At 43.7% G+C, this 14,328-nt stretch overlaps 1 protein-coding gene across 11 annotated transcripts in view; it reads right to left on the bottom strand.

Annotated features, from left to right (window-relative positions):
* Positions 1–14,328, bottom strand: part of Nrg1 (neuregulin 1) — a 981,870-nt gene that overhangs the window by 184,229 nt on the left and 783,313 nt on the right. Inside the window, exon 1 of one of the 11 annotated variants that reach the window (XM_040731715.1) lies at positions 7,800–8,344. The exons of 8 other annotated variants lie outside the window; for them this stretch is intronic. In XM_040731715.1, the coding sequence (XP_040587649.1) occupies positions 7,800–7,899 (100 nt within the window). In that variant the 5' untranslated portion in view covers positions 7,900–8,344. 11 annotated transcript variants of the gene reach the window in all.

Raw genomic sequence — 14,328 nt, 5'->3', positions numbered from 1 at the left:
GGCTGCTCACAACCACCTGTAACTCCAGTTCCAGGAGATCCAATGTCTCTTCTAATCCCCAAAATCTCCCCCACACACATAGGGTGCACATACATGCATACCCTCATGTACACATACATACACATAAAATTGAATATATATATATGCATGCATGTATCTATAAACATCAGGAAACATGTCTTCATTTGACAGTATGAGAAAACCCAATCTGATATAATAGTGTAAAAGTGAGTTGGCCCAGGCACACCTTTATTCCCAGCACTGGAAACACAGGTCATCTCAGTGAACTTGAGGCTAGCCTGATCTACACAGCAAGTCCAGGACAGACAGAGAAAGGCCCTGTCTCATCAACTTGCTTAAAGGCAGTGTTGGGGTGGAGGGCTTTTCTAGTTACGTATTATTAAAAAAAAAATAAAGCCTGGATTTATTTACCAATCATCAATGTTCCCTACTCACGGATCTAGTATTTCTCTGTGGAAACCTGGTGACTAAGATACAGCATGAAAAAGTATATTAATAAGTCAAATAAGACTTGGACTTCACAGTTAAAATTGCCACTTGTTTTCTCCATGTAAAGTTGTTAGTCGCCCAGCCCCCTAACTTTGCAGGGACTTCATCCTTTGTGGATATCTGAGGAACCTAATCTACCAACCACAGAAAATGCTACTTCTTCAATTCCTACCCGTTGCAGCTTTCACTCCTGACTTTAATCCTATTTCATTACTAAAACTTCGACACTTTCAAAGTTCTCAGCATCACTATATCATTTAAAATAGTATTTAAAGCATAAAGCCAAATTACTTAAAAAAAAAAAGAAAGAAAAGAAATCTCTGATATTGACCTCTATGACATTTAGGCTCATCAGCCATGCATGACCCATAAAACTGACAATTTCATATGTCTACTAACGTTCCCTGACTCCAACATCATTAAACTAAATCTCAACAGCTGCCCAGAACAGGCAGCTGCCTTATTACTGAAGCCTTGAGAAGAAAGCACTGGGACACTGAGGCAGACCAAAGTCTGTTCCTTCATCAAAAAGCAATGCAAACCATAATGCACTTTATGAAAGGAAATGGTGCAATGCAGGAATCAAGACAGATAGGGCCAGCACAGGAATGAACAGGCTGAAGAGATGGCTTAAAGTTTAAGGCAGCTTGCTGAGTTTAGCCCTCAGCACCCACATTGAGCAGCTCACAAACACCCCTAACTCCTGCTCCAAGGGATCTGATGCCCTCTTTTGGTCTGCACAGGCAACTACACCCAAGTGCACATACACAGACATAGACACACATAGATAAAAACAAAAATAAATCTTTAAAACATCATGAATAAGTGAACCATAAGAAACAGGAGTTATGGGTCTGTGCTACTATGACATTAGCCCATCACTCTCAAGAGCTACTCTAGCTTGTTTAAAGAAATGTGCATGTCAGAGTAGTGTTATTCAACAGGGCCAGAGCTAATGACACAGAAACAACCATGTTAGCAAACACCTTGTGTTCAAATATGGTGCTTTCTCAGAAGTGTCTAAGGCCAATGTGAAATTTCCAAATACAACTCAACTTCTCCATGAGTAGTACTTGAACTTAACTGGACAGGAAGTGCCTAGAAAGATCTTATAGGTATCTGGCTCTCTGGAGAAAGATGCCAGTGAAAATTAATCTGGGCAAATAATTTAGCCTGGTGAGTACCACCACTATGATATCTGATAATATTCTGACTCAGGATTCCTAATGAATTGAAGCTACTATTTAGCTAAGAAAAAAATAATCTATCCATTCAAATCAGTTAACCTTGATCAAATCAAGACATTGTTCATTTTTCTATGTTGGCCAGAATAGTACAAAAACTAAAAAGGAAAAGGCAGGAGTTGTCTTTGGGGAATAGCAGTGCGATGCTCTCAGAGCACCCTCTGGAGGCCAGAGGAAGGTGTCACTAGGAAGAGGAAGAAAGAAGAAAATGGCCAGTATCTGACTGGTCTCCTTGGAGGCAGACTCAAAAATAAACTTGACTACTTGCTATCAAGGGGACATGAAAAATGGGCATAACTCACAGTTTGTCATACATGAGAAAACCAACTAAGGTGATGCAAAATTCTCAAATAATGTTGCTACTTCACTTTCCAAAAGCATTGATTAGCAAGCTTTTTACCTGCAGTCCGAATTCTTGGGGGACTTAATGCAGAGGCAATTGTGTGTTTGATCATATTCCTGTGTGTACAGGAACGCATGCACATGCGTGGGCAGGCATGTAGAGGGAAAAAGACAGTCCTCATGGGCCACACAATATTTTGAGAGTCTCTCACAGGCCTGGAACTTGCCCAGTAGGCTAGGCTGGCTGACCAGCAAGCCCCTAGATTTTCCTGTCTGCACCTCCTCAATGCTAGATTTACATGCAGACACCACCAGGCTGTTGTTGTTGTTTTTTTAAATATAGACTCTGGGAAGCAAAATAAGGTCTTTGTACTTGCAAGGTATCTTTAATACTTAGAAGATTAGATTAAAACATGATTTTTCACTCCCAAAAAGGTAGTTTTGTAAACAAGATGATACGGTGTAACTGAAATCATCAAATTTCATGTTTGATGAACAGAACAAATGAAGCTGTGTATATTTTTTTCTAACACCTAAACTTCTTCTAAAGCAACAAACACTGACATCTATTGGTATTTTGGTAGCTTGCTTTTTGTTCTTTCATTTAAAACTAAAACTCATGCAGATACAAATAGAATCAGGATGGACAGAAATGCCATCCTTTAGGGAACATTTACATCATGTCCATTAATAAGTATACTTAATAGGTATATTTTCCCTTGGTTAAAATAAAGTAAACCAATATGATTTAATGCTTGGTTTTATTTCTTCTATTTGCCAAGGGGAGGAGTTTCAGGGTTAACTAACCAAGAAAAGTATAGTTATCATTTCTTGCATCAAATTTGGTAGCTCCCCAAAAATACTGATACATGGTGTGATTTCTTCTCTCTTGACAGAAGTCAGTAAACAATCAGTACTGGTAAATTCAAATTCAAAAGTAGTAGAACTCTGATCTTGCAAGAATCAGTTATATACCCCAAGAACCTTAAACATGGCATATAGCAATTCCAGTTAGGGAGGAAGGGAAAAGAACATATGAAGAAATGTGAATTTATTGTATTTCTTGTTTTGCTTCTCTTTCAAAATACCTGCAGCAGAGTCTATGAACTTTGCTGCCATTATATTATTACCCCCTGATTAAAAAAAAATGATAGGAAAGGACATGTTGATGCATACTGTGTGTGTGTGTGTGTGTGTGTGTGTGTGTGTGTGTGTGTGTAATTGACACAAGTCCCAAGAGAGAAGACCACATACTCTGTACTACAAAAGGAGGTTTAAACAGCAACTCTTACAACGTTGCCAGAAAAGGAATCCGGTTTCAAAATCTTGCAGCTTGAAACCTCCACATTTTCCTGCCAGATAAAACCCTGTTGCACCTCACTCTACTTTCAATATTTAGATTGAGCTCCACAGTGTTTTCATAATACATATATGCAGTTATGAAACTTGATGGACTCACTTTTCTCTATCTTTACAGGTAGTCCATATTAATATTTATGCCCACACTAATGTGAGGTCGGTCAGCACTGGGTTTTCCTTCCCATAAAAGGTAAATTCTGAAAATTATGTCACATATCCTTGCAGACAATTCCTTCCTTGAGTCATCTGATAAAGAAAGCTTGTATTTGCTGGGTACAGATTCCCTGTTGGCCAATAGTCAGCAAGATTTCCTGGGTTATCTTGTTCACACTCCAGAGAGTCAGGAATTATCACCACATTACAACAAAAGGGAACTTAGGCACAGAAAGAGTAAGTAACTTTCCCATGAATTTACCATGAATTTACACTAAAGGGTGTTTGGTGATGCTAGGGTTTAAGTACAGGCAATCTGCCTAGAGAACTAAGAGCTAGGGCATGCTGCCTAACATTCAGACACTTTCATATTTTCTGCTTTAAAAGTGATATAATATACAATGCATGTGCTACACTTCCTGGAACACTAATGTGCTACACACATTATGCTGAATAGAAAAAGATAGAGGAGGATATTGGAAATGTATTTACTGTTCACACAATTGTCCAATACTTTATGATATTACATATCATACACATGTGCATATATGTATATATATATACATATATAGCCTCCTTAGTACCTTCTTCTAATACTAATAGAAGCAATACTATCTTCATTATTAGTACCATTTCATCACTTTGCATATATGAAAAACAGTATTCAAGCTTCCCTCACTCTCCCTGCTATTTTAGTTCCTCATAACAAGTTCTGTTTTATTCTGTAAATAACCTTTAATGTTTTTAATAATTACATAATGTAAGCAGTTACAAGTAACCAGGTTGAAACAGATCGCTGGACATTCCTCCTTGTTCTGTAAACACAGACTGCCCTGTTAGTGACAGGGTACTTTATTTCCAAGAATGTTTACAGACCCTTCAGCCTGGGGAGCCATTTAGTTAAGGAAACAGGTGGGTGATGTCATTGGAGGCGCGTACAGCCTGTGCCTAACTATTTGGGATACTTTTCTTCAGTTTTCCACTCACAAACACCGGGTCCACCAGGCATGAAATAGCACATAATAGTTCCAGATCTGAAATAGGTATGATAGCAGATTCGTGCCAGGTCATTTAAGGAGCAAAACAATAACAAAAAGAATACTGTACAGAATAAGGAAAATATCCTCAATCTTAAGGAAGGTCTGAAGTCCAATGGTAAAGTGACAGAATAAGGTTTTGTAATTCAGGCTTCTGAAGGAAAATACTAAGCTGAATGACTCAGTCCGAGTCAGGATCTGGGAGGTCCAGCATGCAGGAGGCCTGGGACATTATGGAACCCGTGATGCATGACCTGTGACACAAAGCCCAGGGTTTCACTGGGGTTGCTTGTTTTATTCGAAGAAGAATCAATGGCCTCAAGGGTGTTGGACTTATGACAGCCATTATTACAGAATAAATAATTTGGTTGAACATCTGCAGCCCCAGTAGTGTACAATCCGGTATTTGTTAGCTCTACTGATGATAGGAAACGCTGATTACCAGGTATATGACAAATCAACTGGACCTGTCATTTAGCAGGTTAAAGGGTGTTTTCCTCCTGAGGAGTTCCCACCAAGAGATGTATTTATGCCTTTGCGCATGATAATAGACACAGCAGGGCTGAATGCTCTCAGTTATTTGTCCCAGCTGCTATACAGGTGATGGGGTAACACCCACAGAGAGGCATCAACACTGCATACACGTCACCAAGGACACACATACTGCTACAGTGGTTGTTTTAAGGAAAGGGTGACACTTGGCATTGAAGGCCACCAACATGAGAACAATTCAAGAGACGGTTGTCCTTGGAAATCCTAAATGTGGACGCATGGCGAGGGGGAAGGCTGTTGAGGATGCCGCAGACCCACGGGGCAGAAAAAAAGAGGTCCACAAAGAGTGTGGATTTCCCCAGGCATCATGTGGCTATCACCCACTCATCCTTTTCAGTAAGGAAAATGAGACTGGCACTTGCCATTAGAAGGAAAAGTGGCAAAGCAAAGACAGAAACACCGATAATGTTCCATTTTCTACATAATGAAAACAAATGAATAAATGCTCTTAATCTGGCTTAATCTGTTGGCAGTATCCTAAAGGGGATAAAAATTCTCCTGGAGTGGGTAAAACCTCTCTCTCTCTCTCTCTCTCTCTCTCTCTCTCTCTCTCTCTCTCTCTCTCTCTCAATGGAATCAAATATACTAAAATCTAGGCCCATGACAAGTTCATCCCATTTTTTTCTTGGAAAAAGGGTGGGGGGAATCACTTAATGAATGTGTCTTGTTTAGAGGGAGTCACATCTGTGGGACTACAAAAAGCAAATGGGACTCATCAAAGAAGTTCTAGCATTCTCTCTTAAAGAGAACACTGGGTAGGTAGGTCTGAGACAGCTGCCCACCTGGTGAGTAAGGACTAAATCACTAAAATATCTGTGGTACCTTGTAGACTTGACCTGAACACTTGACAAGAGGTAAACCGGCTACTGAAAGGGACGCTAATCAGACAACCACGCCACCCTTAGAGAGCATCTAAGACATTGGTTCCCAACCTCCCCAATGCTTCGACCCTTAAACATGCTTCCTCATGTTGTGCTGACCCCCAAGCATAAAATCATGTCGTACTTCGTAACTGTAATTTTACTACTGCTATGAATTGTAATATAAATATCTGATACACAGGATATCTGATATGTTAGCCCTGGGAAAGAAAGGGGGGTTTGACCCGCAAGGGGGTCGTGACGCACGTGTTGAGAACCGAACCGCTGATCTAAGCCGACCTTACAAACTTCTGAATAGACGCCACAAGTGGTGGCAGGGGAAACAAAACTTTACACCTTTACAGTATTTGTTGGGTCTGGATCTCTTTAACATACTATGGTGACATCAATCCAGCCCCCCTTTTCATACTTTGAGTACAATGTTATATTTAATCTCTAAAATATACAGTAAACATTACGGAAACGTCAGTGCACCTTCAGGAAGGCTCATGCGGGGTAATTAAGGTGAATCTTCTGAGCAGTACCCTTTATGCAGACACAAGAACGGCCAGTGGCTAAACAATTACCCTCTGTTCGCGTTCTGTTTTGTTCTAAACCTTGCTTAGGGTCTCTGCCAACAACCCAGGTTCTGAAATGCTGAGTGATTCCAAGGAGTGTACTAAGAGAATGCGATTGGTCTTGAGGCACAGACTGCACAAGTGTGGTTAATTTCCCAGAAGTACTCCATAATGTGTGTGTTGGGGATGCTCTAAGAGACACCAGGCATGCAAATCGACCATAGGGGATTGCAGATGGAGAGTAAAGACCCCCTCACGACCCCACCCCCTTAAGCATCTATTTAGCGGCCAGTCAGTGCATTAGTCTTTCTAGAGATATCTAAGGTGACGCCGTCATTGACGTTGTGCTTCGATGGTGGATTAATAAGATCGCTTTACAAAAAGCCTCAACTCCTTTTTTCCATTCTCTATATAACCGGTAAGCAACTGGGGTTTAACATTCGGGTAAACTGTTGCTTTCTGACATCTCTTGGGAAACTAATCTAGGCGTATTTATCAGGGTGACCCTGAAAACTAGAACCTAGCAAGAGTCCATAGAATTTATTCAGAGTCGACCTGAATCCTGGCACCCGGCCGGGTTCTGCGTGCTTCGCTGACCTTTAGGAATCCCTCTCAGCTGCTCTGGGTTTCCCTATCGCAGCACGCAATCAGGGCGAAGCCAGGCTCGCACCGCGGCTGTGCACCGCTTTCCTCCGCCCACCGCGCCGAAGCCGGCTCTCTCCCACGCCGCCCTTTTTCGCCCCCCGACCACCCTCCGCGCAGCGGGACCCACGCGGTGGGGCGCAGGCTCTCGGACCCCGAGCCGGTTCCCGCTTCTCTCGCTAGAGGGCAGGCGGGGCCCGCGCAAAGCCCTCGGGCTGCAGGGCACGCGCCGTCCGCAGGGATCCCGCACTCGGAGCCGCACTCCCGGGTTGGGCTCCGCGACCGACGCGGAGACCGAGGACCAAACCCGAAAGCGGGGAGAACGGCACACCCGGGAGGGTCCGGGAGGGACAGCCCGGCTCGCGGTGCGCTCGGGACGAGGGTGCCAGGTGGTAACGACCCCCGCAGGGAAGCGCGGGATTCCGCAACGCCAGGGCCGGTTCGGGATCCCGGAGCGCAGCTCGGGGGACACAAGATGGAGCGAAGCGACCGCCCGGGAGTAGCGGGGCTGCAGGCACTCACCTGGACTCGGGTTGCCCTCGCCGGGAGCGGGCTTCCCGCGGGATCCCCGGTCCTTCTTCTTGCCCTTCCCCTTGCCTCTGCCTTCTTTGCGCTCGGACATCTCGCCGAAGATGAGCGCTCTACGCGGAACCGGCTGGGCGACGGTGACGCGCGCGACAAGTTTGATCCAAGGGCTTGGAGAAAAGTTTGTCCCCGGAGGAGGGAAGAGCGAGCGGCCGAGCTGCGTGGGGGGCGTCGCCTGTCGCCTGCGGGGAGCGGCGTGGGCTCGGTCACCTGGAGCGTCCGCTCCGTCAGAGGTGAGTCGGGGCTGGTCTAGCGTCCCGGGTCCCGCCGCTGCCGTCTCCGGCGTGGCCTCGCTCCAGTGGCCTCTGTCTGGCGCCCTTACAGCCCGAAGAAGGAAAGGTGGTCACAGTCCGGACTGCTCTCGCATCGCCTGGCTGCCACCACCACCGCCGCCGCCGCCGCTCCGCTCCTGCCGTCCGCGCGGCCCGGAGTTCCCACAAGTTTTGGGGAAGTCCTAGCCGGCTCTTTTTCAATTGCCCGCAGGTTGGACGCTGGCGCCTCCTTCGCACCCTCCCCTCGCCTCGCCCCCTCCCTCTTCCCCACCACACCCCCACCCCGAGGCGCAGACACGCCACCGGGAGGAGCCTGAGCTGGGCGATCGCGGCTCAACCCCTTTCTTCTGGCGGCCCGGCCTGGCTGGGGGCGGCCGAGCCCAGCGGCTGCCTGGAACACCCGACAGGGGTCGCTGGAAGCTGCTCTGACTGTGCCGCCGTAGCCGCGGGACTTAACCGAGCAGTCAGTCCCGAGAGGCCAGGGAGGGACCCTGACCCTCACAGTCGCCGGCAGGCTGCAGCAGCCAGAGAGCTGATCCAAGCCTTGAAAAAGTGGAGGGAGATGGAGAAAAGTTTACAACCGCGGCACCTGCTCCAAGCCCCCGGGATGGGGAGAAACAGTTACTATTTCCGAGAAGGGTTCAGGGTTTATTTCTTTCACACTTTAGGGGAGCAGAGCGTCCCTCTGGCACAGAGGGCGAAGGTGAAGTCTAGGGTGGAAGGGAGTTGGAGGTACCCAGGAAGGGTTCTGTGAACTTCAAGCATGAATAGCTTGCACTTCGTCCGTCTGCTACTTGAGAATGGGTCTGCCTATGTGTGCCTAATAGCATGCTTGTTCAATTTCCCATCTCCAATTTTGCTTTTAAAATAGCCTCTTCTAAGTACAGTATCTCTTCATAGAACTTAATTTCCAAAGGAGCTGATGAGCCATGGTTCACCTTTGTCAGTAACATCTTTAAGGCAACCCTAACCCCCTCTGCCCACCGCCCCCCCACCACCACCACCGTGGAACTGAGGAGAAGAAGGTCAGAACATTAGTTCATTAGTGCCAGTTTTTCCGGATTAGACTTTCTTGGAAGGACGAGTGAATCCTAGTTTTCCTGTATCCTCCCTCTGCTGGAGAACACTAAGGAGCAGTTAAATCAAGAGAGAATTCTGCTGCAAAGCACAAGGACTAGAGTCACCCGCACTAACTTGGCTAACCTAGTCTGTTCGTTTGCTGTGACCGAGAGCTGTGGCCGAGCAAGGATTCACACAAACACTCAGTATTCTTCGGCTATCCCACTTTCAGAGTGACTTGGCTCCTGCTTTTCTGCTTCCTGGAGTCAGTGCTACCTGACCCATTGCTCTCAACAGCTTTCTGTGTTCTCTAGCTGGCGACACCTTTCATGCATATGTGGGGAGGGAAGTGCGCAAAAGCATTCCTTTTAAATTGTCTTAAAAATAACTTTATTCTGCTTTAATTTGCAGTGGGCTAAGAATCAATCTCTGTTAAGATGGGTGTAGTTGTTAACAAATACCTCAACAGTACTGGCATCATTCTTCAAGTTTAAACGTTAGTGTCCAGACATCTTGAGAGCCTTCCAACAAACGCCACCAATGGCACCAAATCTCACTGTGCCACGCAAACAGCAGGCCCCTAGAAAAGACTGTGAGTCTGTGGACAGCACTGCAGTGTCTGGGCACCGTGTGAAGGGAAGGTGGACCCAGTACTGGCTGAAATAGCTCCACTTTCCCAGGAGGGGCCACTGCTCAGCCAGCAAGAGGGTAGCAATCGGCTGAAAGCAGAAACCCTTTCCTTTCATGAGGGTACTAATCTGGAGGACTGAGACAATGCTAGGGCTTGAGATTTATAAACCAAATGCTGTCAGACACCAACATTTTAGAATCAAAGGACGGAAGGCAAACTTGCATTTTGGAATTTAAGACAAAATGTAAGGTCTTCCCAAATGCATGGATAATAAAAACACAAGCCTATGGGAACACTTTCTTCTGTCTCTTTGGCTTGGGGTCTAGACACTTTACCTAAACCTTCTTAGTTAGTAGAAGTATCTCCATGAGGGTAAAGGAGACTACACTTGGTGAAAATTTCTGAAAAATGACTAAGAATGGTGACTGATGCTCCAGGACCTTTCCAATAAAACACCAGCAGCATTCCCATGGAAACTGTAAGAGTGAGGGATGGTGATGAGGAAGTATAACTTAGCATTCCATGATTAATCTTTAAACTTGGTTAGATGACACCATGCAAGAAAGGGGGAGGAAGAGGGACAAGAGTTGCAGTAATAGGTGTTGAAGGAACTTTCAAGACTTAATGATAGCGGGCACTTGAATGGCAAGTGTATGCCCAGGTTCTAGAATCCTGTTTTACAGTAAATAGCACCTGAGTTATCAAGAAATTCACATCAAAGTCATTTTTTCTACTAATGTATTGTTCAAATCTTTATTCTTTATGTAATTCATGTTAATTTCTTGAGCATGTTGTACTACATTATTTACAACCAACTGAAGGATTAACAAAAAAAGTCGATTTCTTTGATACTTAAAATATTTATGAGGTTTATCATGACTTCGAAATTGTCCTTAAATTATTTATTTCTGTGGTCAGTAAGTGGTAAATGAAATGTTTTGGTGTTTTTATAAATACCTTGGATCTGATTTAAGGACTGAAAAGGAAAAGTATTTTTAAAAACCACAGTGCCAGGTGTGATGGTTCATCTTGTAGTCTCTGAACTTTGAAGCATTAGCCCAAGAGTTCCACCAGGAACTCTAAGGCCAGCCTGGGCTTCAGAGTGAGAGTGTCTCCATTAAAAAAGAAAGAAAGAAAAATTACACATATGAAATGTAAGCCTCAACTGAAACATTTCAAAGTTAACTTTGTTATGTATTGTTCAGCTCCTAGATTGGGTATCAAATATGGCTTGTTAGTTCCCAACTCACACACCAAACTGTCAAGTGGCAAAAGAGTAGAAAATTATGTAATCATTTTGAGAAATAAAAAAAAAAGTGAAATGGAGCTCTTATATAAAACAGCAGCCTTATGAAGTGCCATTTCAGACCACTGCAGTTTTTATTATCAAGACTTGCCTTAGGGAACTTGTAGAATCTACAAAGTTGGTTAAATATATTCTTTTCATGATTCCTTTGGGATCTAATTCAAGAAAAAAAAATTAAAGAAAAACCAAAATGAAAAAGAACTGATCTGATTTCACATTTGCAAAACTTAAACATTGTTGGCAGGAATGAGGATTAATGTTAAAATTGTGCAAATACTTTTCACTTTTTAAAATAAAGTGATAAGGCAGTTTAAACAAAGGTTTCCTTCGGAAACTTTGTGACAAAGTCGATGTTAATAAAAACATATTAATTAGTTAAAAGAAACTCTTCCCAGAATCAAATCCAAATCTGTATGATTTGTTAATTTGCCAAGCATTTTCTGAAGAAATGGCAGATAATGGAAGGCCCAAATGCTGTCCCGGTTCATGTAAAACTAAAGTCTTGTGAGAAAGACATAAAAACAAATTATCCAATGCAAGGTCAGATGAATTTTCTAAAGACTGAAGCCCCTAAAATTTGGGGAAACTTTGAAAGAAAATAATGCAAATTTAGAATACAAACTTGGGATGGGAATGAAATTCAGACTGTCTTCTTCAGTATATGAGAAGCCCTGGGTTGATGCCACATCACCAAAAACAAAACAAAAATATAGACTCAAGATCACTTAAAGGGACTTGTGACAGTAAATGGGCCTTGAAATTTCATTAGCTTCATGATAAATTCACCTCTACTAATTTCAAGTATATTCTGTCATCTCAAATATAGTTATGACAATGGTAGAGGACAGTTATATACTTAGTAGATAATATTCTCACGACCACTGTATCTGCTGTCCCTATAAATAATGCATAATCAAAAATGCATGGGAGACCAGATGGAGTAAAAATGGTCTTCTGCCACAGGATAGACGAGAAGAGCCTCCGTGAACAGTGTGCTTTTGAAAAGCATGGCTTCCTGGCAAAAGTAGAGAGATGATCTCCGCCATTACATTTAGCCAGTAATTAATAAAATTGCTAATTAATCATATTCTGTCCGTTGTATAACAAAATTGTGAATTTGTAATCTAAAACATTCTAAAACGCATGGCTATGTGTTTCTGCTCGTGTGACTTGAGTAATTATGACACATTAATAATTACTTTTATGTGTCATTATTATTAACGATATGATTATTCATGATTGTACTCCCACGATCTGCAACTTGGATTAAATAGATGATACTGCTAACATTAATGATTGTTTAATCCCTTCTCCAGCCCTGCTCTTTTCTTCTTTTACCTTCTCAGGTATTGAACTTAGGTCCTCACACAAGCTAGGCAAGTGCCATCTCTGCTCTGTGTTCCAAAGTGTCTTTCTTTTCTTTCAAATCTAGTTGGTATCATGTCTCTTTGGTCATAAGACGGATGTGTAAGACAGTGATTATTTAAAACGTTTTAATTCCTTCTGAGCAAAAGCATGCTGGCTGGCTGAGTTTGCTTTCCATTGCGGTCATAAAACACTGATCAAGCCACTGTGGGGAGGGGGCTTACACACACCATCACATCAGCATTGAGGGAAGTCAGGGCAAGAGCCTAGAGGCAGGGACCAAAGCAGAATCACCATGGAGTACTGACCTTCTCACCATGATTTGATCATCTTATTTTCTTATTCAAACCAGAACCACCAGCCCAAGGGTATCACTGCCCATAGTGGACTGAACCCTCCCACATCAATCACTAATCAAGAAAATATCCTGCAGACATGCCTACAGCCCAATCTGATAGAGGCAATTATTCAATCAAGGGTCTCTCTTCCCAGGTGACTCTAGATTGAGTCGGGTTGATAAAAACAAAGTAATAATTAGCACACTACCCAATCTTTTAGTTATTCTTTCTGAGCTTCACACTGTTTATCATACTCAGTCTCCTTGCTCCATGCCCTTGAGTCACTTGTATATTTGATGCATTTGTCTTCAATTTACATTACATAAGTATTTATGTACATGAACCTGTATATATAGACTTTCACATATCATACATCTATTTGTATGTATGCATATATAGTGCAGCTTTATAATTACTTTTTTTCTTCTTTTAGTAGTGACATTGTATTTGAATATGAGCATATGAAAGACAGACGGTGTGTCCATTTGTGGTCTTTCTGCACAGCTATCCATTAGAACCCCTAGCACACTATGCTTTGCATGCAGCAAGAACTAACTTGATAGAATAAGTGCTGTTTGCTTGTTCTCTCTGCAGCCCTGGCTGCCCTGGAACGTCTTGTGTAGATCAGGTTGACCTCAAACACTAAGATCCTCCTGTCTCTGCCTCCCAACCGCTGGGTTTCAAGGTGTGCAACACCACACACCCCAAGCCTAGAATGAATCTTAATGGAACAGAAGGAGTATAAAAAGGCTGGTTCTGATGGTACCATTTTCTCTCTGCCAACTACTCATTCTCACCAAGGGTCATTTCCTCACCCAGTTTTCCACAACCAGTCCAGCCCCATGCCCCACCATTTTGACTTAGATCTTCATCCCTCCACCTTTCCAAGTGCCATCTAAATCCAAGTCTCCAGGCTTTTTGTGCTGTGACTGTAGAGCCATTTTCAACCTGACGCCACTTCTCCTATTTAGTTTGCCCCACACAGCGGTCAGAGGCACCTATGTGAAATGTGATTCTAACCGAGTCACTGTTTCACACACTCACTGGTGTGTCCTCTCACTGTCTCACACACTCACAGGTGTGTCCTCTCACTGTCTCACACTCACTGGTGTGTCCTCTCACTGTCACACACTCACTGGTGTGTCCTCTCACTGTCTCACACTCACTGGTGTGTCCTCTCACTGTCTCACACACTCACTGGTGTGTCTTCTCACTGTCTCACACACTCACTGGTGTGTCCTCTCACTGTTTCACACACTCACGGGTGTGTCCTCTCACTGTCTCACACTCACTGGTGTGTCCTCTCACTGTCTCACACTCACTGGTGTGTCCTCTCACTGTCTCACACACTCACTGGTGTGTCCTCTCACTGTCTCACACACTCACTGGTGTGTCCTCTCACTGTCTCACACACTCACTGGTGTGTCCTCTCACTGTTTCACACTCACACTGGTGTGTCCTCTCACTGTTTCACACTCACACTGGTGTGTCCTCT

Source organism: Mesocricetus auratus, unplaced genomic scaffold, assembly GCF_017639785.1.
Source record: "Mesocricetus auratus isolate SY011 unplaced genomic scaffold, BCM_Maur_2.0 Super-Scaffold_100026, whole genome shotgun sequence".
In the NCBI taxonomy this organism is placed as follows: domain Eukaryota; kingdom Metazoa; phylum Chordata; class Mammalia; order Rodentia; family Cricetidae; genus Mesocricetus; species Mesocricetus auratus.
This window is presented reverse-complemented; position numbering and strand designations above follow the sequence as displayed.